Source organism: Typopeltis vanoorti, chromosome 17, assembly GCF_054136105.1.
Source record: "Typopeltis vanoorti isolate ZY-2024b chromosome 17, IOZ_Tvanoo_1.0, whole genome shotgun sequence".
NCBI lineage: Eukaryota > Metazoa > Arthropoda > Arachnida > Uropygi > Thelyphonidae > Typopeltis > Typopeltis vanoorti.
The window spans coordinates 45,417,714-45,441,362 of record NC_143565.1 but is presented as its reverse complement, the minus strand read 5'-3'; the positions used below and the strand labels follow the sequence as shown (position 1 = coordinate 45,441,362).

Below are 23,649 nucleotides of genomic sequence, written 5' to 3'. Positions count from 1 at the left end.
TTCTTGAATGTCACTGAAGATTCACTTCCTTTTTCTTTCCTCAACTTTTTTCTGAAACCATGCTATATTGAGTGAACTTGATGACCAGGTAATCATAGAAATGCAGCAACTTTATTATTAGTTTTTAATTTTTTCCCAAACCTATATTTTTGGGCACTTTGATTTTGATTGTTCTTGTTTAGAAAAACCACTTTTATTCAGTTGATGGTGCATTCTTTAGAAAACTATATGAAGTTTTTGAATCCTTCTAGAATTAATGATCCAGCAGTATACCAACAGGATTTGAAAAGCTTCATATAATTAACCTAGTTGGCTAGTATACCCAACAGCTCCAACGTTGAGTATACTAGCCAGTACTGATCCTAGCCCGCACAGCACATTGACTATTGCAAAATACAACTATTGCTACAAAATTAATTATATAAAATACTCTTGAGTGGTATTGTATTACAAACAAGAAAATAATGGTTTTTAGATAAATATATAAAAATTTAAGAACGGCGATAATAAAACAGGAACTTTCATTTTATACTGGAGGGGCTGTAGCCCTTATGGACGAGCCACCATTGTCAACAACCAAGGTATACGCTGTCTGGAGTCTTGCCACCTAATTAATGATCCAGCAGTATGGATTTCACCACTCTCGATTCACACCTGATCTTCTTAGCCTTCAGCAACCACCTTTGGACTTAGCCATGAAAAGGTTCAGAGAAAGATGATGTTGCCCTTGACATTCCTAAGATGTTTGATCAGTGTGGAATAGAGACCTGTTCCTCAAACTGCTGTAATCCTACTGCCTGCCTTTTACCCTTCATTGCTCACTGCATGCCATGATAGTTAGTTTCCTCACCTCAGACCTTTCTGTCAGTGCAGGAGTAACTTTGGACTCTGTTTTCACCCACTCCCTTCCTTTGGTACATAAATTGACATGCTCTCATTGACTCCAGGCAGGCAATAGGATGACAGTAGTTTGATGAGCAGGTCTCACAACTAAAATAATCCTGTATAATGTCTTATGAGATTGATCTTGTTATTTTCTCTCTTGATAATACCCAGATATCTAGACATGATCAGATTTCTCTTCTTATGCAGATCTGCACCTTCATCCTTTCCTTGTACAAACACAACTTCTAACACTGTAAGTCACCAATCTGCTTACAAATTTGGAGTAGTACACCCACACTTTCCTAAGACTTGAATGCTGTACAGAAGAAGAATATGATCAATCCTCCTCTCATTAATGTTCAGCTTCTGCCTTATACCTCCTTTTTTATTGGGACCTTCATGGATGATACCCTACTGAACTGGCCACTCATTCCTTCCATTTTTATTCCAAAAACTGTAAAAACAAGAGTAGCTGCTGCTAGTCATTCAGCATTTTATCTTATCCCTTTTCCACATACAGTACTGGTGTGTATGCTACAGGGCAGCTTATATCTGACCGACAAGGGAAAGGTAACTTGTGGGTCAGATATTAAAAAAAAAAAATTAAATATTATATATGATGATTTCATTATTAGTAATTATAAAATTTGATGCCTTGGGGCCAGATTCAGGCCCTCCCTTCGTCTTGGGTCCTGTGCCTGTGCACCTGTTGCACCTGCCTAGCTATGGCACTGATGACCAGGCTACTTCTATTTAGAAGTTAATGACCTCATTAATGTACTTTTTACTCTTTTTACTTTTTACCTCGTTAATGTACCTATTATACTTTAGGAGCAGGTAAGTAATCCAGAACCTGCTTATGGATCACATGAAACTTTTTCAAGCTGCTTCAGATTTCCAAATAAGGCAAGGAAATTCTAGTTAAAATATTCACAAAATCCCATGGATTAAATTAAAAATGCTCAGAAATTGTATTCTTATTTAATCCTTTATCCAAGTGTATGCAAATGAAGTTTGCACATGATAGAGACAAACTTAGGTGTTGAATGTTATTCATAACTTATTCGTTCAACACCTAAGCTTGTCTATTTTTACAGTTTTGCTGTTTTTGTTGATTTTCATGTCATTAGTTATAGCTGTTATTCAGTTCAGTTAAAGAATCCTGGAATACTGGATTTGTTTAGGAGTACAGTATCTGAATAAAGCTGGGAACTAAATGTGATATCTCTGATGTCAGTTTCAATGTGACTTTCTTTCATAATGTCATCATATAAATGATGAGAGAAGTTGCACCCTACTCCACTTAGATTCAGATGAGCTATGCTTCCTTCAATTCTAACTGCTGACTTACAAAAAGATGTTTATTAACTGGTTATATTTCATTGAATTTCAAATGAGCATCTTCAGAGCACAAAGCAACATGTTATAGTTTATACGTGACAACAAGTAAGTGAAACAATTCAAATTGTAATGTACAAAAGATCTGTAGTCCTAATGTAGCACCCTCTAATGTTGTGAAAAAAAAAGAAGCATTACAGTGCTAGGAGTTGATCTTAAGATAAGTCTCCCAAATTTTTGGCAAATTAATGCAATCATACTTGTTCAGCTTAGGAGAATTCTTTTTAGCCATAGCTGGCTTTAATCTTTCTGATCTGTAATGACTTCTGAGTACTACATTGGTTTTCTTCCATCTAATCTTGTGTGAAGGGTGTCCAAAGTATGGGCTGCCAGTCCTGACTTGCTGTAATAATTGTGAGAAAGTATACTTTATTTTCTCCAAGGTGGATGTTAACAGATCTTGCTGTCAGCCCATAGTAGGCCAAGTCACAGCTGCAAGGAACTTCATACATTCTAGGCTTTGCTTGAGTTTATGCTTAGAGGAGCAGATCAGAACTGCTAATTTAATATGCAGTTTGAATGTAGTGCAAAGGCAACAATGTTTTATTAGTACTTTGGCTATCTTTTCTGATGGACCTCTGGCATAGGGAATAGAATAGTAAAGTTTTGTTCTTGTGTATTAGAGGAGGGAGAAGTAATGGGGCTATGTAGTATTTTATTTTTTTTTGTAGGAATTGTAGCCATTGGCCAAGAAAGTATGGTGCAGATATTTAAGTTTTGTGGAAAGAGCTGTATCGTTAGAACAAATTGCTCTGGCTCTGTGTGCAAGTGTTTTTAAAATATCATATTGTTTGGCTGGTTGATAACGTGATTGCTTATTTAGATATCTTCCTCCTGTGTTTGTTGGATTTCTGTAAATGGAAAAAGATGGTGATTCATCTGGAAGTCAGGTGACTAATGTGTCAAGAAAAGGCAAACAGTTATTAGATTATTTTTCTTCTGTGAAGTGAATTTTCGAGTGTTGGCTGTTTAGGTAGGTGACAAAAGCATCCAAATTTTTTTTTCCATGGAGCCAAATGTTAAACATATCATCAACTAAGCATAACCACACTAGGGACTTGTATGTAGCTGTGGTAAATATTTGGTTTTCAGTGTTCCATGTAAAAGTTAGCTAAAGGAGTGGGGAGAGGGGGAGCCCATAGTAGTACCATTAATCTCTTTGTGGATTTTTCCTCCCCATGTAAAATAACCTACATACATTGTAAATTTGAATAATTCAGAGGTATCAGAGGGAAATTTAGACTTTATTAAATTAAAAGCCTCTCTTAGTGGTACATTAGTAAATAAAGAGGTGACATCAAAACTAACCTCTCAATTTCAAATCATTAGTTAAAAATACATCCTTAAAAATTCAAGCATGATGATTAGTTTTCATTTCAGTTTTATCTTAAGATCAACTCCTACATAGCTGCAATACTTATTTTTTTACAACATTAGAGGGTGCTAAATTACAACTTGAGATCTTTTGCGTGTTACAATTTGAATTGTATCACTTACTCATTATCACATGTAAACTATAACATGCTGGTTTACAGTGAAGATGCTGATTTGAAATTCAGAAAAATGTCAGTTTATAAACATTTTTTTTTATTATTATAAAATAGTTCATTTGGAGTTTAATACTGTTAAAATAAGTTATGAATAAAAATAAGCAGGATCATAGAAAACTTCAATTGCATTTAGGCACAGTATATTATGCCTAAATGCAGTTGAAGTTTTGCTTCCCAACATACCAGCTTTGCTTATAGACAACAGAATAAGTAATATAGGCATAATTTTAATGCATATTTTAATGAGGTCCTTGTGTATAGAACTATAAACAATAAACAATTGTGTATAAACAGAATAAGTAAAGCTAGTATGGTGCAAAAGCTATTGATTAAATTTATATGGAATAAGAGAAATAAGCCAAAATGTTATACTACCTGTATACAAGATATAGTTTCAAACCAATTTTAGCTTATGAATCCGAGAGTTAAGTTAGAAATAAAGTAGTTGATCAAAGATATGAGAGTTCTGATATATGATATTGAAACAGATATAACAAACAAGAGAAAAGTTAGGAGAGTGAATGATGAATGATATTAAGAAGATGATATTAGAAAGGAACTAGATATTGTTAGCATTCAAGAATGTGTGAGTTTAGCTAATCTAAGGTGGTATGGTCACTTAAAGAGAATGGGAGGTGAAAAGTTTAGCAGATGGCAGGAAAAAGGCCCAGTGGAAGATGAGATCTAGGTAGATTTATTCATTCAGAATTGCCTTAGAAAACAGAAATATATGGCAATATTGAAGTGCTGATAAGTGATAGACTAATTTGGAGTTAAATTGTTGATAGGAAATTAGTCATAATGTAAACTCAATTGTATAGTATTGTCTTAATATTCTATACTTGAAGGTACGTATCAGGAAATTGATTACTATAAGAACAAAATAATAGGTATTTTAAATCAGCATTTATAATTAGAAGGATGATTTAAAATACCTATTATTTTGTTCTTATAGTAGGGGGCTCTGACATATACTGTATATACTAGGGGGCTCTGACACCTATGGCACCCAACCCCCCCATGTTCCGGACTGGTGGGCCGGTTCTCCTTGAATTCCGATGACTCGAATTTTGAAGACCCTGAGTTTCAAAACGTTTCAAATAACTTGACAAAAAACGTTACAGCCTACATCTGTTTCAAGCCGACGTCACATCTGTTTCCAATTTCAGCTTATCATTTTATAGTATAGAGTGGATATATATGTGTGTGTGTACGTGTACACAGTCATCCCTCAACTTATGTCCATTCGAAGATAAGTCCGTGATCCCCATAATGGAATAAATAACATTTTCGACTATATTTTTGAACAACATATAAGCGAGCATAAAATAACGAGATTTTTATTTAGCAACAATGCAGTGGCAACAGCACACTCAGCGGCAACCTCCCTTGACAGTCAGTACATAGCTTCAGCAGTTCCTCTGTTGTTTTTTTGTTTGAAAAATAGGTTATTTGTGTATTTATCATTAAATATTTCACGATATTTTGTGCAACATGGCCCCTACATGCCTAATTAAAAAATCTAGTGAAGAAGCACAGAAAAAAAAAAGAGACAAGCAATTGATCATCTTGAAACGAAGTGGCAAGTTCAACAATAGTGACAAAGCAACGATGAGGTCCTATCAGTGATTGGAAAAGCTACTTCCATCATGCATAGAGGATCTGAACCAAAAGCGCATACCTCTTAGCACTATGACCATAACTGCTAAGACACTAAGTCTCTTCAACATGTTGAAGGAGACAGCAGTACCTGATTATGACTACAAATTCAATGCTTCCTCCAGTTGGTTTATGAGATTCAAGCAGCATTTTGCACTGCATAATGCTGCATCTGCAATCGGTGAATATGCAAGTTTCAATGAGAAGGCTGACAAGGAGTTTGGAGAAATTGAGTAAAATTATTACGGAGGAAAATTATATGCCACAGCAAATATTTAATATGGATGAGCCCTTGTTTTGGAAAAAAATGCCTGAGCAGACAGTTCATCCACAAAAAAGCTTAAATCTGTGCACAGATTTTAGCTTTTTTGCGGATGAATTGTCTGCTCGGGCTTTAAAGACCGTGTTACAATTCTGTTAAGGGTTAATGTGGCTGGATTAAACTGAAACCATTTGTGATATGGCATAGTGAGAATCCATGAGCCTTTGACCATTAGGAAGGATACTCTTCCTTAGCGGAGATATAAGAAATCGTGGATGACTCAAAAATTGTTTGCGGATGCATAATCAAATGTTATACAAATGAAATGGGAAGCTATTGTGTGAAAGAAAATGTAGAATTTAAAATTTTATTAATTTCTAGATAATGCTCCAGGTCATTTATTGTATATCTATGATCTTCACCATGTTCAAGGTCATGTTTCTCCCTCCAAACACTACTACATTGATCCAACCGATGGATCAGGGATTCTTGTAGTGTTTAAGGCTTATTATCTACGGAGAACTTTTTCACAAGCCATTTCTACTAGTTGGAAACGACCGGACTCATGCAATTCTGGAAAGCATTCAATATTTATCATGCTATTAAAAATATTGCTGTTTGGGATGAAGTGACCACTTAATGTATGAGTGGCATATGGCAAAGACATTAAAAAGGTTTGTGCACGATTTTGAAAGTTTTGAAAAAAAAAAAAAAAGTGAAGACCTTTGTTGTAAATTGAGTGAAGAAATAGTGGGCCTAGCAAACAATCTGCATCTTGGAGTGAATGATGACAGCATAGTTCATCTCATAGAAAGTGCCTCTGAAGAGTTGACCAACAAAGAATTGGTTGAACTGGAGGAACAACGTATTGCAGAAGAGGAAAAACAAGAAAAGGAAGAGTTAAAAAGAAACAAGGAGAGGTAGTTAAACAATTCACAGTTAGGGTCTTGCAGAAATGTTCTTTGCAGTTAGCGATGTTCTCAGAATGGTTGAGGACATTGACCCCAGTGTTGAACGCTACTTATTAGTAGAAAAGAAAGTACATGATGCGTTTGCTTGCTATAAACAAATTTATGATGAAAAGAAGAAGAGGAATAAGCAAAGCACATTGGACATTTTCATCAAAAAAACAAAGGTTACTCCAGAAGAGCCGCAGCCTGGTCCTTCTCATAGGGAAGGTAATGATGATGTGATTGTGGAGGAAGATTTGAGTGATTATTCTCCTGTTTTATAGTAGCAGTAATGCACAGTACAGTTTTATAATAAGGTTTAAAAATTAAAATAACAGTATACTTATTACTGTTAAGTCCCTGACCCCTATAACTCTGTTAATATATCGACTTACTCTCGAACCGACTTACGTCCTGCCGGGTGGAACAGAACCTCGACGTAAGTCGAGGGATGACTGTATACGCATGTGTGTGTGTGTGTGTGTAAATAATATGTATATTAAACTTTATTTAATGACTAAAAACTGAGGTTTTGAGTAAAAAAACTTTATTAATACACATGCCTAGTTTTGTCTGGGAACAGACTTTATCAGGTATAAGTGAAAAGGACAAAAAATATCAGAGAAAACCATATGAATGCTGGATTTCTACACAGCAGAATGTATAAAACAGGAGGTTAACATTTAAATAGGCGAAAGAATTCTGGCTGTAGCAACATGGCCATACGTGCTTGTAAGATCTTGTAATCTCCAGTATTGAATGGCAGAGCTGTGAGAGTCTTGCAAACTATAGCTTAGGTTGCTATTTATATGGACGTAATTAAGAACGATTTCCTTAGATTCTAGAATCCATCTCTCTAATTCATAAGATCTGCGAACGTTGTTAGTTGAATCCCAGCGTATTTGATGTAGGCCTTCTTCATTAGAGTTTGCTGAAAATAATACATGGCTGGACAAGCCACAGGCCCAAGTTCTGTTGTAGGAAATGTCTCTTTTATGCTCTTCTAGAACGGAGTTCGATGGATTTTTCCATTTGACTGTAGTGTGGTTTGCCGCAATCTCAGAGGACTCTGTGGATACCAGGATATTGGAGGTTATTATGTCTATCCTTTGGACGACTCAAGATTGAGCGGAGTTTTGGCAAAGTAGTGAAAAAAGTCTTGATATTATATTTCCTTAAAATTTTTGCTAAAACTGGGGATAGAGAGTTAATATAAGGTAAGGAAATGCAGCCTTTGGAATTAGTTGTATCTTCATTTTGTTGTTGATGGTGACAGTAAACAGTATTCTATTTATAGTACTCCTAGAGTATCCATTGTTTTTGAAAGTATTTTGAAGGCTTTAAGTTAATTTTGAAGTTCTTGTTCGTCTGACAACAAAGATCTTGCTCAGTGACCAAGAGTTAAGATGATGCCAAACTTCTGTGGTGGATAAGGGTGCGAGTTAGCGTGAACGTACCTATTGGTATGCGTGGGCTTCCTAAAAATGGAGAATTTAATATGTTCAGCTTACTTGGTTAGTAGAATATCCAAGAAGGAAAGAGAGCCATCCACTTCTAGCTCATATGTGAATTTAATATTTGGATGAATATCGTTCAAATGATTTTGAAATATTTTGATGTTATCTAGGCCATGTGGCCAAATCAAGAATACGTCACGTATGTAGCGGAGCCGTATCTTCGGTTTTAACGGGGAGGAAGAAATTGCTTTTTCTTTGAAGTTTTCAAGATAGATGTTTGCAAGGACTGGAGATAATGGACTTCTCATTGCTAAACTGGAGTTCTGTTTATAAATAGAGTTTTCGAATTTAAAAAAATTCTGATTTGACACAGTGTGATAGTAGTGCAAAGATCTTTTTTGAAACCTTGTCCTTTACAAGAGTAAGAACCTCTTCAGTAAGGACATTTGTAAAAAAAAAAGGGATACAATGTCAAAGCTTGCCATGATATCTGAGTTGGAAATTTGCAGTCTTTAATCTTGGAAATAAAGTCTGAGTTTTTAATGAAGGAAGAAGATTTTCCTATGAAGCATTTCAGAGAGGATGTGAGGTATTTTGATAAGTTGTAGGTGATGTCGATGCCCTTGACTATTGGTCTTAAATTAAAAAAGCTGCTTCTCTTCTCTCCTCCCAGGAAGCAAACTTACTTCACATGAAATCGGTTTTCACCATCAACAGCACCAAACCTCCTGCAGACAATATTCTATCTTGTGAATGACAGGCTCTGGAGCAATTAAAAACAATAAAGATATTATTATCCTTCTGCCGACAAAGGAAATGCAACTGTAATCCTTAACAAATTAATCTACCGCAGAAAAAACTTTGGAATTATTAAACTCGGACACATACTCTCTGCTGGATAGGAATCCCACTAGGGAGACTCACAACTGCACAAATAACCTACTAAGAACTATATCTGAAGTGCCTAGGCATATACGACTTTCTCTCCGCTCCCTTCACCCTCTTATCCCTCGTCTTTATGGCATTTCTAAAATACATAAGGAAAATATCACTTTAAGACCAATAGTCAAGGTCATCAATTCACCTACCTAAAACTTATCAAAATACCTCTCATCCTCTCTGAAATGCTTCACAGGAAAATCTTCCTTCATTAAAAACTCATCAGACTTTATTTAAAGATTAAAGACTTCAAATTTTGCAACTCAGAAAATATTAAATTTTCCATTTTTAGGAAGCCAGTGCATACCAATAGGTACGTTCACGCTGACTCACACCATTATCCACCACAAAAGTTCGGCATCATCTTAACTCTTGGTCACCGAGCAAGATCTTTGTTGTCAGAGAAACGAGAACTTCAAAATGTACTCAAACACCTTCAAAATACTTTCAAAAACAGTGGCTACTCTAGGAATACTCTAAATAGAATACTGTTTAACTGTCACCATCAACAGCACAATGAAGATACAACTAATTCCAAAGGCTGCATTTCCTTACCTTATATTAGCTCTCTATCTCTAGTTTTAGCAAAAATTTTAAAGAAATACAATATCAAGACTTTTTTCACTACTTCACCAAAACTCCGCTCAATCTTAAGTCGTCCAAAGGATAGACATAATAATCTCCAATATCCTGGTGTCTACAGAGTCATCTGAGATTGCGACAAACCATACTACAGTCAAATAGAAAAATCTATCGAACTCTGTCTAGAAGAGCATAAAAGAGACATTTCCTACAACCGAAGTCGGGCTAGCTTTTTGTACAGCCATCTATTATTTTCAGCAAGCTCTAATGAAGAAGGCCTACAACATCAGACACGCTGGGATTTAACTAACAATGTTCACAGATCTTATGATGAATTAGAGAGGGGGGGGGCTACCACTCATTTAATCTTGGCTGGTGAGCTGAGTTGAGTAGATGATTTGAGAATACACACTATGCATTGCATACGACCTATGACTGAGCATCTGCAGTGATCGCTAATACATGATACCTCCTCTGGCCTGGCTCGGGCAAACGAAGTAGTGCTTGGTCCACCCGAGCACTACTTTGTTCGCTTTGCGTTCACAGCGGCCGTGATTCCTGAGAGCCTTAGGTTATTCCCACCTTATGTGACTGCTAATTCATAAGTAGTATAGAAATAGAAGACACAACACAACATAAATAAAAAAATGAATTTTAATTAGGAAAAGATTTTTGGAAAATTTTCTAGTGTTTTTTTCCTTTTTCTTTTGTGGCAGTTTTAATAATTAAACTCTCTGTTTTAATAAATCATGAAAATAATGGATACAACTACTGTGTTAGAGTAAAACTTGAATATAAACCAAAATAAAGAATTGATGTTTCAACCTTCATATTAAGGTCATCAATATACAAATAAACAAGCTGCACTACAATCTACATGGTATGCTGAAGTTACTGATCAACCCTTAAAACTATTGGCCTGATCTCTAGTGAGAAAAAAAACACGAGCACATATGATTTACTATTGAAATTAAATATCAGAACTTGCTTCCTTTCCTGGATACACTGGTCACACTTTTTCCCTCATTACTACAAACTTACACTTACCAGCCAATATTTACATGCTAACTTATATCACCACCCTTCACAAGAACTTGCAATCATAACACCCTCTAAAACAGAGCTATAACAATTTGCTCTAATGAACAAACTCTTAAAAACAAGAATTACAAATAATTAGCAAGCCATTTATAAATAATGGCTATTGCAAAAATACTATTAATGAAGTTCTTCATAAAACTTCATCAAAAAATAATATAGATTACAGTAAGACCATAGCTATACCATATATTAAAGGGTTATCAGAAAAAATGATAGAATTCTACACCATTATAATCTTAATGCCACTTTTAAACCATCTTTAAAATTAAAAAAACATATTTAACTCTTCTAAGGATTCTCCCCCCCCCCTCATCCCCATTTGCACACCCTGGAGCTTATTCCATCTATTGCACCTGTAACTTACCTTATATTGGGAAAACTGGACGTTCAATCCCAATCCATAAAAAAGAATTCAAACCACATGTTAAATTTGGCATGGTTCACCAAAATTGTTAAATTTTGGTGAACCATGCCTCTCAGATCATGCTCTTAACACCCTACACCAAATAATTGGAAAAGTTCTTGTTCTTTACATCATATAGAAACCTGGTATTAATGGAAATTTAAAGAAACCCTTGAAATTTTGATTAACTACCCTAATCTTAACAATAATGGTGGCATAAAAATCCCAAGAATTTGGATGGCACACATTCATCTCACTTAGTTTTCCAGCAAACCCTGACTTTTGGACTCTAAGCAATTTTTCAACTTTTATTGGCCACCATACATACTGGTTTGTTGTAATTTATATGTATATTTATATGAGTAATTTTTTTTGTGTGAACATGTTGCTCTCCAGTTTAATTTAATTTTGTAACCTAATAGATAATAATAATAACAACAGGACTAGCTTTGATATAGTAAGTTTTTTTTTTCTCACTAGAGATCAGACCAGTAGTTTTAACAGATCAGTAACTTTAGCATATCATGTTTCTTTGTATATATGCGTATATTCCAGATGATGACCTTAATGTGAAGGTCTAAATGGCGAGTGTTTATTTTGGTTTATATTAAACTAAAGTTTACTCTAACACGGTAGGTGTTTCCATAATTTTCCTGATGTATTCTGAAGCATGAAGGAAAGATTTCTGTTTTAATATTGTTCTCATTCTTTCTTTGTACCAGTTTTTATATGCTAGACCTATTATATGATTTTGAATTAATTATATTTTTAGAATTAAAAAATTAACTAGGATTTTCATTTGGTAAACCTACTAGGCTGCATTTGTTGGATTTCTTCTGTAGGCACTGAAAATGGTAGCAGTATTTTCAAAATATGTAAGGTTTGTTGTATTAACTGTGTGCAGAACAGTTACCACCTGTCCTGCATCATCTCTGCAGTCTGTTATATATATCTGGTACTTATCCCAATGCATGGAAGCAATCTCATAACCATCCTATTCCAAAAAAGGGCAATAGAAGTCTACTGACCAATTACTGCCACACCAGTCCTCTTCAGAATAATGGAGAAAGTCATCAGCAAACTCATCCACTTTTTAGAGGCCCACCAATTAATAGTGACCACCAGTATGGATTTTGCCATTCAAGATCCACAGCTTACGTCAGCCACTACTGGACACACAATGGAAGGTTCAGAGACTTGTGTACTGTTGCTCTCAACATTTCCAAAGCTTTCGTGTGGGACATTGTGGCCTGGCTTAATAAATTGCCATCCTTTGGGTCATCTCCCTGCCACCCTCTTTAATTAGATATCAAGCTTTTTCTCTGGTTGTTCTCTGCGAGTCATGGTAGATGACTCCCTCTCTTTGAGCTTCATCAGTGCTGACCCTGCCCTATCACCTACTCTTTCTCTTGTTCATAAATGACATACTTAACAATCGCCACTAATCCTATCCGCAACTTTGCAGACAACAGTACTCTCTACTCATCCTACTCATTTGACAAACCATGCGGTACTCTTACATCCCAGGCTACAAGATCATCTACAACCAGTGTGTTAAAAACATTGATCTTCATACTATCCTTCAATGAGCAAGGACAACCTTGTCATGCTCAGTACCACCAAAACACAGTCTTGCCTTTTATCTCACAAAATTTAGCTCACCTACCCTTATCTTCAGGAATACACAAATCACCTGACAAGATTATATATATATATCTCCCTTCTTGGGCTATCGTTTACCTCAAGTCTCTTCTGGCATAAACACATCACATCAATAGCCTCCTCAGCATCCAAAAAAATAGGCCTTCTCTTTCATTCAAGTGGCTATTTTACACTCAACCAACTCTTAACTATTTACAAATCCCAAATACGTCCATGCTAAGAATACTGCTAACATGTTTGAAGTGATAATCCTAAAACTTCTCTTAAAATCCTTGACACTGTCCAGAGATAAGCAATTAGGCTCATTGAAGATCTCTCTTACCGATTTACTTCAATCTATCTCACTACATCTGTGAGATAGACTGTGCTTACATTGGCAACTATTATTCCTCTACTTTCTGTTGTACCTGTTCATACAAGAGCAGCAGTTCCCCAGCATCCCTTTACTGTTGAGTTGCAAACATGCCAACCTGATTCTCTGCCTTTTTTTATTCTGTCCTCATGAAGTATTCCTAAACAACTACAATCCATAGCTCTTAAAAAAAAAAAATCAGTAAACTTCTATATCAGTCCTAATTTTCACTTCATAGACAACATTGATGTGCTTATAGGTTTCTTGACCTCTTGTGTATGGGATCAGTATAAAGAAAAAGAAAAAAAAAAGCAGGAATAACTAAGAAGCTATGCTATCATCTTAAAATACAGCTAATCAAGAATAGGGGTGTAAGGTATGGGTAGTAGGGTAGCACTTCTGCCCACTCAGCAGTTGCATCAAAACATTTGGTGACTGGGTGGAATTGGTCCCCCACTGCTCATGCAACTCTCACTTATGGTTCCAAGTAACTGGTAGAGTGCACCAGTGGCCACACCCTGGAACAGTGCCTCGACTTGCATGCTAGATCAGCCTTCATTAGCATGAAAAACATTCTGACCTCAAGGGAAATTCACACAAAAACAAGAATTAGGCTGTCCAAATGCTACGTATGGTCAACGGTGCTATATGGAGCAGAAACCTGGACAATATCAAAATATTGTAAAAATAAACTAAAAGCCTTTGAGATGTGGATCCTCAGAAGAATTCATAGAGTCCTATGGACTGCGAAAAATACTAATTTAGAAATATTAGAGATGATTGGAGAAGATAGGACTCTGTTGAAAACCACCTACCTTGGTCACATACTAAGGCATGAATCCCTGCAAAAAACACTTCTAGAAGGAAGTGTTTTTTGCAGGGATTCATGATACAAGGAAAAAGAAGAAGAGGAAGACAGAAAACAGATTGGATGGGAAATATTAAGGACTGGACCTTTTTGTCCTATGAAGAATGTAAAAGAGAAGCACAAACACTTTCAGTGGTTTGAAAGTACCATGAGATGGTACTTTCAAACCATTTCATTCCTCTAATAAAGCAGAGTAGTGCCTCCCACAATGTTTGTGAATGCAAAATATCAACGTCCACTTTCACAAACATCATTATCATATTGGAATTTAAATCTTCAGCCTGTTGGTTGATGAGAAGAGAGAACAGAAACATCTACTCAGCCAAGGTTAGCATCTCATGAATGGGTTCTCAAATTTAATGCTAAGTTTAATATTAATTTTAATTACTTTAATTTGCACATTGCATTAATCAGCAATTGCTGAAAGCAGCCAGATAACCATGGTCATTTTTAGGAAGCTCATAACAAAATATAGTTTTGCCAATTAAATATTGTTCTTTAGATGAGTAATATGAATAATTAGTTCAAAATATCAGATTTATTTATATTATTTGATTGGGATGTTTCCTTTGACTGCCTCTGCACAATCTACCTTAAAAGAAAAATATTCGATAGTTGTAGTATACTTCTGGTCATGACATCATATCAGTTGCATCAGTCATGGGACTGGTAGCTCAGCATCAATTTCCTCCATTCTGCTCTGTCATTGGCTTTCTTCTTAATCTCCTGGTAACTCCTCAAACCCGTGCTTTCTTTGACTTGGTCAAGAAAGCTTTTCCTTGGTCTGCCTCATCTTCTTTTTCCCTCTATTTTGCCTTCAGTTATTCTTTTCACAAGTCAATCATGATGAATTATATGTCCATACCACCTATCCCTTCTAATTTTGATCGATTTAATTAGAGTTCTTGTTTCGTTTATCTCTCTCAGGACTTTTTTTTTTTTTTTTTCTGTCCATTTTATTTGTTCATGCGGTGCCAGCACCACATTTCAAAAGCCTCCAATCTTCTTACATCTTCTCTGCCTAGAATCCAGGTTTCACATCCATACAGTGCAATGCTCCATATCAATGTCTTTACTGATTTTTTTTTTTTTTTTTTTCCAGTTGTAGGTTGAGGTTTCCTGTTAAAATGCTTTTCATCTTAGAGAATTGGGCTTTTGCATTGTTTATTTTTGATTGTCTTCTCTTGTTCTGCCATCTTCTATTATTAGGCTTACTAAATATTTAAAGCTTTTCACTTGTTTTATCTGTTTCCTGCTGATATGCTCTATATTGATAGGGATTTTGCCTGTAACGAGGATTTTAGTCTTATCTGTGCTGATTTTTATTTTATATTTTTCAAGGTTATTTAGTAATTCTAGCATTGTTTTTAACGTTCTTCTGTTTTCTGCTACAAGGGCTATGGCATCAGCAAATCTCACACACGACTTGCTCACCATTTATCTTTATGCCACTATTTATTTTATCTGTAGTTTCCTGAATGGCCTTTTCAATATATATATTAAAAGTGATGAAAGTATACATCCTTGTCTTACTCCACTCCTTATCATTGATTTTAATCAGTCCATTTTGATTTTTGTAAATTTGATAAATTATTTTCCTGTCCCTCAAATCTATGCCGATATTAATTAGACAATTTAGGAGTATTTGCTGGTTTACTTTATCAGCGCTTTTTCTAAATCAAGGAAGCAAATGTAAGTATTTTTACTAAGGGCCAATCTTCTCTCTATTATTGTTCTTAAACAGAGTATTGCCTTTCTTGTTCCTTTATTCTTTCTGAATCCAAATTGGTCTTCATCCAATAGACAATCTATTTTTGAATAAATTCTATTTTGAATAATTTTTAGCAGAATTTTGCTAACATGTGGGATTAAAGCTATTGTTCTAAATTAGCTGCATTTATTTGCATTATTCGTTTTTGGTATTGGTATTATAGTTGATTTCATAAACTCCTTTGGTATTTCTCCTCTATCATACATTTGGGCTATTAATTGATGGAGTAAGGTTTTTATCTCATCACCTAGATTTTGTAGTAGTTCTATAGGAATATTGTCTACACCTGTACTTTTTCCCTTACTCATTTTGGATAGTGCTTTATCAAATTCTTCTCACATTATTGGAGCTCCTAGATTATCTCCATTTTGATTTTCTATGCTGATATCAACATCAAGTTCGTTGCCATTATAGAGATTTTCAAGATAATTCTTCCATTCCATTAATATATCCTCAGATTCTATGAGTAATTTTCCATTTTCGTCTTTGATGGCATTGTTTTTGCTGTTCTTATTAAATTTGAAAGTCAGTTTGTTATTTTCTTTATTAGGCTCTCTCTATGTTTTCTTTTTTAAATAATTCATCTATGTTATTACATTGTTCTAGGTATTCTTTTTTTGGCTTGTCTACATTTTCTTGTAATTTGATTTTTAAAATATTTGTATTTGGCCATATCTTCTTCTTTAACAGCATTTTTATATTTTCTTCTTTCATCCACATGCCTAGTATTTCATCTGTTATCCAATGTTTTCTTTTTTATTTTTCTGTATTTTTCAATAATTGATTTGATGAGTTTGGAATTAACTCTTTAATCATATTCCATTGGTTTTCAATATTATCCTGACTATGTTTTCTGGAATGTTATGATCAGTTGCCTCTTGGTATCTTCTCTTTACTTCTTTTCTCATTAATTTTTTAAGTTTCCATCTTATTGGTTTGTATCTTTGGATTTGTTTCCTATGTTTCAGTTCTGTTTTCATTAAGACAAGGTTATGGTCACTACTAATGTCAGCACCTGGATAGGTTTTGCAATTTTTTATTTGGTTTCTGTATCTTTTTTTGACCAATATATAATCTATTTGATATCTGTTTGAATCCCCAGGTGCTTCCCAGGTGTATCTTCTTATTTTTGGTACTTGAAATAGTGTATTTCAAGTTAAACTAACAAAAACTAACAAAAACAGTTAGTTTTTGTACACAAAAACTAACTGTTTTTGTGTACAAAATTCTATTAATTGCTTTCCTCTTTCATTCCTATGTTCAAGACCAAATCTTCCTGAAACATTATCATTGCCCTCTTCATTGGTCATGACATATGGAAGTGAAACATGGAATGTGACTAAAAAATTAACCAGCAAGTTGAGGATTACCTAGAGGAAAATGGAAAGATCCTTACTTGGTATTACCATTTTAGATAGGAAGCACAGTTCTTGGGTCAGAGCTCAAACTAGGATGAAAGACATTTATCCCAGAATTGGAAAGGGAGCTACAGGAAGACCAAAGAGACAATGGGAGGATAAGTTTAAAGAGATGGCTGGAACACAGTGGTGTAGAAAAGCTTGGAATAGTACTAAATGGAGGCCTTTTGGAGAGGCCTTCATCCAGCAGTGAACAAAAGATGGCTGAAGATGTAGAGGCAGACTCTTTTTTTTTTTGGGGGGGGGGGGATTATCACTGATTTGTGTTCTGATCTCTCAGCTCTTTTGTTGCACTTGATATACAAAAAAAAAAAAAAAATAGAAAAATGTGTTCTTTTTCTTATCTCAAATGCATCATTATTTTACTCAGTTGGATATTATAAATTACTAAGTAAATTTTATTTTATAAATATTTACAATATCTTTTTGTCTTTTTTTTTTTAGGATTACCAGACCCCTTTTGCAAAGTCAGTGTAGATGGTTCAGGACAGTGCCATTCTACAGACACATGTAAAAATACATTAGATCCCAAATGGAACCAGCACTATGATTTGTATGTTTTGAATTTTGATTGTGAAAACACTGTTTTAAATTTATGAAATGAAATGTTTCTCTTCTGTGTGAAATATCAGAGATATTGACACTAAATTTAAACAAATACACATTTTTAAGAAAATGGGTACTTTATTTCTGATATTTTGTTTTTCAACTTGTTGATACCATCAACAGAAGTTGATGTGCATTAGCATTTGGTTATTCGAGGTTAATGTATCTTTTGGTTAGTTTGGTTTTGTGTTAATGAACTAGCTATTCAAATCAATGCAGCTACATGTAAGCAGACATTATCTAAGATCGTCATTGCATCATAAAATGGAGATTAACTAGGTAAGTATTTTTTTGAGGAAAAGGAAACGTCTGTAAGGAAATATAATGTCTGTAAAGGAATTGAAGTGCCCTTCTCAGCTGGGTGATAAGCACCAAAAGGTGCCATCTTGTTTTTTTAAACAGAACGAATTACATACATTAGGTTGTGTTTTGGTAAAACTGAAAAATAAGTCTTCTTTAAAGAAAATGCATTCATTAATTCTCTTGAGTATTAAAGGTTACATCTCTCCTATGATAGTAGGTCTTTTTTTGATCGTAACTACAAGTAGTATACATATTGTACTATTCTTTAATAGTATAATATGTATACTACTTCCTCTTAAGGGAAGTATACATATTATTGGGTTGTTGCAAATGAAATGGCCATTGAATGACTGTCAGGTTTCTACTGGTTGCTGAAGAAAGCAAGCGCTGAGGTATATTCAGATTTTTTGTCATGTGACAGTGTCACATGCGGGTGATGCAATTGTAGTATTTGTTTCATTCAACGAGCATTAAACACTGAATAGTACCGACATCAAGTCAATCATGGAATCCAGTCAATTAAGGTTGCTATACCTTTTTGAGTTCAAATTGGGAAATTCTACAGCGGCTGCAGTAAAAAAACATCAGTAAAGCATTCGGTGGATCCACTCGCCATTGGTTTGCAAAATTTCGCTCAGAAGATTTGAGGCTACAAAACGAACCCCGTGGCCATCATCCTTCCTCCATTGATTCGAATGAATTAAAGGATTTAATCAAATCAGATCCACGGAAAACTCTACGAGAGATTGCCCAGACACTAAATGTACACTTCTCAACTGTTTCACAGCACTTGGCAATAATAGGAAAAGTAAGGAAGCTTGACAAGTGGGTGCCTCACGAACTCACTGATGAAAACAAAGCATGGCATTTGGAAGTGTGCTCTTCTCTCTTAAGAAGTAATGAAGAAAGGTTCCTGCAACGAATTGTGACTGTGGATGAGAAGTGGATATTCTACAACAATCGCACATGTTCGTCGCAGTGGTTGAGAGTGAAAGATGCTCCAGGAAGGACTCCAAAGGCACCTCTGCATCCAATGAAGATGTTTACTGTATGGTGGTCTTCTGCTGGTGTTATTCACTACTCATTCCTTCCACGAGGTGAAACGATAAATGTAGCTTGATATTGTACAGATATGCAGCAAATGCATGACAAATTGTGCCTTAAGCAACCAGCACTTTTCACAAGTGCTTTTCACTAGACATGGAGTCCTATTGCTTCAGGATAATGCCCGACCACATATGACAGTATCAACCATACAGCAAATCAACAATTTGGGATAAAAATTGTGCCTCATCCTCCATACTCTCCTGACATTTCCCCAACAGATTACCATTTTTTCCAGCACTTGAGTCATTTTTTGTCCAAGAAATGCTTTGCCAACGACGCATCAATTTATCGGGCAGTGGAGGACTTCACCACTTCCAGAGACACTGATTTTTACAAATGTGGTATAAATGACCTTGCCACATGTTGGCAACAATGCATTGATGCTGCTGGAGATTACTTTGATTAAACAGGTATTCTTCTTCTTTTTATTCTATTCTTTTTCATTCGCCCTTAAAATCGGCCATTTCATTTGCAACAACCCCATATTTCCTAGTTCCTTTTAAAGAATTTATTCTTTAAAAGGAACACACAAATTCGATCCAGGTTATATAAAGCTGAATTAAATAGTATCTTATACTCTAATCTTAATTAATAACAAGTTAATTGTATGTTCAAGCTAGTCAAATATCAGAAAGATGTTTAATAAATGAAACGTGCATACATAATAGGAATAATTTCTAGAATGTGTATTTTAACATAAGCACTAATAATTATGATTGAGCCTAATCATGCTTATTGTCTCTTCTTAAATAGTATAAGGAGTGTAACAAAACAAAAAAAATAGCATGTGATAGAGCTTAAGCAGAATAGCATCATCCATTCAAAGAAACAAGTTGAAATATTCTTCTAGTCAAAATAAAAATTATGCTTTGCTGAAAAAGTGATGTTTCTTTTTAAGGTCAACACTAGCACTTCTTTAAAAGTTTGTATGCAACAATAACACTTGTTATTGTTGAATAAAGCACTTCTTTAGCATATCCACCCTGCAGCCAGTAGGTTGCAGGTTTGAATCCTCCTGTGGACACAGATTGTAAGAGTACTAATCTATTAATATTGGAGTCTTGTAAAGTATTATTATTATTACGGGCAACTCCAAGGAGTCCTTAGACTCATCGAGGGAGGCACTAAACATCACATCCATCACAACTATTCGACATTCACACAGTGTCTATCATATTTTGTCTTGAACTCATTCACTGTCATAGCACCCACAACAGACATTGGCAGCTTATTCCACTCATTCACCACTCTCCAAGCAAAAAACCTAGTTCTAACACCCTTGTTAACCATACTCTTGCCCAGTTTCCATGAATGGCCCCTAGTTCTCTCACCACCAGACCTGTTCTGAAAAATTTCCTCTGAATCTTGTAAAAACCTTTCAGTAATTTGAATGTCTCAATCATATCACCCCCCTCTTCTGCCTATCAACCAATTTCTGCAACCCACAAATCTTCAACCTGTTCTCATAAGGTTCATTCCATAGACCAACTGTCATCTTGGTCACTCGCCTCTGGATCCTCTCTACATCCTACCCATCAAGAAGAAACTCAGGCGCCCAGATCTGGGCACAGTAGTCAAGATGGGGTCTTATCAAGGCTCGATAAAGAGGAACAATGACTTGCTTGTCTCTTCTCATCAAAGTATTCTTCAGTAACCAAGTGATCTGATGAGCTGATTTAGCCACTTTTGCAATGTGTCCCCTAAACTTCAACTTCCTGTCCACTAACACTCCCAAATCCCTGGCCTCATCAATCTCCTGGTGTATAGTTCCACCAATGTGGTATACTGCTGCTATTCTTTTCACCCCAAAATGTATAACCTTGCACTTTGCCACATTAAACTGACATCTTCTCCTTAGCTCAGTCTTCCAATCTATCCAAAATTTTGACATCATATGGAGTCAATTGCTTTAACCAACTTTGCATCATCAGCAAACAAATGAACAGTTCCTCTCAGATCCTTTCCTATATCGTTAATGAACAAATTAAACAGCAGTGGTCCAAGAACAGAACCCTGCAGCACACCACTAGTCACAGGCCTTTGTTTGGACTCAACTCCTGAATAAACTACTCTCTGATATCTCTCCATCAACCACCTTCCTATCCATCTCACTAGTAGCTTGAAAAAGTTCCATGTTGGTGCTAGAACAAGATTTCCAATTATTAAAAAAAAAAAAAAAATATAGAAATATCATTAGCCTACCCAAACTATTGTAGATAGAAGTCACATAAGCAAAATTTAAAAAAAAAAAAAAAAAAAAAAAAACGATTATGGTTTGGTTTCATTAATTTTCTTTCTCACTCTCCTTCACTGAGTTTAATGTGGAGGAATGGTAGTAGCCAATTCAGAGCAGTGTGCCCATGAAAGTACCTATAGAAAAGGCACAGTGCAAAAACATAGCTCATCTCTCATGGGAAAGTGGTTGAAGGGAATCTGTGATCTATTAAGCAGATTGCCCTCTTCTGAATATCATCAAGACTGAGGGAGGTCTTGGATGCACCACCCCTCACCCTCTAAAAAGAACGCCAAACTTTTTAGAGACATCTGAAGTCTGACATCAAGGCTTGCTCAGGAAGCCTTGATGTCAGACATGATCAAATGGGTTTGAAATATCAAGAATGAAAACATGGGTTTCTCCAAATCTTTCTGTGGCCTGTGTCCAGGGGCAGATGCAGTGAGATTAACTAGGTCAGCTGTAGAACAAGAATGGCACAATCCATATTGGTGATAGCTATTTAACTATTGAGTCTCCAGGTAACAAAGTTGGTTGTAGATAACCTACTCCATCACTTTTGAAAGTACTGAGGTGAGACTAATGGATCGATAGTTAAATGGCCACCTTTTTTTTCCTCCCTTTTTGGTATAGGCTGGATGTAGGTTTGCTTCCATACTGTTGGGTAGATGCCAGTGAAATATGATAGCTTATATAGGCGATACAGGATGGGTGTTAATTCTGGACCACAAGTTTGGAGCATAACTGGAGGAATACCATCTGGATCAGGAGCCTAGCCTTATCAGTTTTCCTGATGTCCTTCTGTTGAAAGTTCAGAGGACGCATGCAGTGGGCAGTTTGTGGTGACGCAGGAGATGATTTGACTTAGAGATAAAAATCGATGGCAAGAGGTCCACCCTTTCCTTGGGTGAGGTTACCATGAGGTTACCATCTTGAGGCAAAGAGAGGTGGGAACAAGGAAGTGAGGAGGTAAGCTTATTGCATTTCATTCTTATAAAGCATGTGTTTTGGAATCATTGATAACTTTTTTTTACTCATGTTTTGGCTGTTGGTAAATTGAATGAGAAGCTAGAGTTTTTAATTTAAGCTATTGAACATAGAGTTAAGGGAGTGGTGAAGGCAACAAATGAAGGTTGTAAAGTGAGGTAAGGAAATCTTGAGCCAGAACAGATTGAAAAGCAGGGATTCCAAGTTGTGGATAGCCTTCGGTGTCATCCAAAAGATGCAAGTCCTATTCTTCCACAGCTAACAAGAAAAGAAAAACATTGACTTTGGAAACAAAACTCAACATTATTAAGGATTTTGAAGGTGGAATGAAAATTTGTTAGCTAGCAAAGAAGGAATCCACAGTAAGAACAATCATAAAAGAAAGGTTTACAGATTTTGGAGGACATAGATTCTAACGAGGAATGAATCATAGCCACAAGGCAAGGAATAAAAAAAATCATTAGCTTGCTATGAAGAAATTTTGTGTGACAAGAAAAAGACATTATGCCGTCAGATGAATCTATTAGATTTTATGAAACCATCGACATCGAAATAAATTTATTTTTTTTATGTATGAAAAACTAGAATTATGATTATATTTCTTAAAAAATATAGGTGTTTTTTGTAAACCTTTGGTCCCAATTGTATGTTTGTATATATAAATTAAATGCAAAATTATACTCCCAGTTATGCGAATTCGACTTATGCGCTTTTTGTTGGTCCCACCTACCGCATAACTTCAGGGTTTTACTGTATATATATATATATATATCCATTTCTCCAAGAACGGGGATATTCAATATGGTTCCATGTAAAGCGTAATGCTATTTGCTATCCAAATTAACTTGATAATAACAGAACAGCTTACTCTAAGTGCAAGCAGTATTCATTATGTCAATGACTTGACCATGTTTTGTCATTCTTGCAATATGAGAATTAAACATTTGTAGCATTGAAATCACTTATTCCTAGTCTTTATATCAAAGCAAAATGAACCACCATTTTGGTTTGGATGACAATAGTTATCTTTTGCAGTAAACAGTTAAAATCTTTCCCAGATCATAATACACATTAGACTTCTATACACCTTTTGGTTATGTATAAAAAGAATTATTACAAACTAAACATCATGGCAGGCAGTTTTGCATATATGCCA

At 35.4% G+C, this 23,649-nt stretch overlaps 1 protein-coding gene across 3 annotated transcripts in view; it reads left to right on the top strand.

Moving 5' to 3' along the window:
• The window catches only part of Smurf (SMAD specific E3 ubiquitin protein ligase), a 452,534-nt gene that overhangs the window by 45,896 nt on the left and 382,989 nt on the right, over nucleotides 1-23,649 (top strand). For all 3 annotated transcript variants that reach the window (XM_090407614.1, XM_090407612.1, XM_090407613.1), the window contains exon 3: nucleotides 17,702-17,810. In XM_090407614.1, coding sequence (XP_090263740.1) covers nucleotides 17,702-17,810 — 109 coding nt within the window. The remainder of the gene's footprint in view (nucleotides 1-17,701; nucleotides 17,811-23,649) is intronic.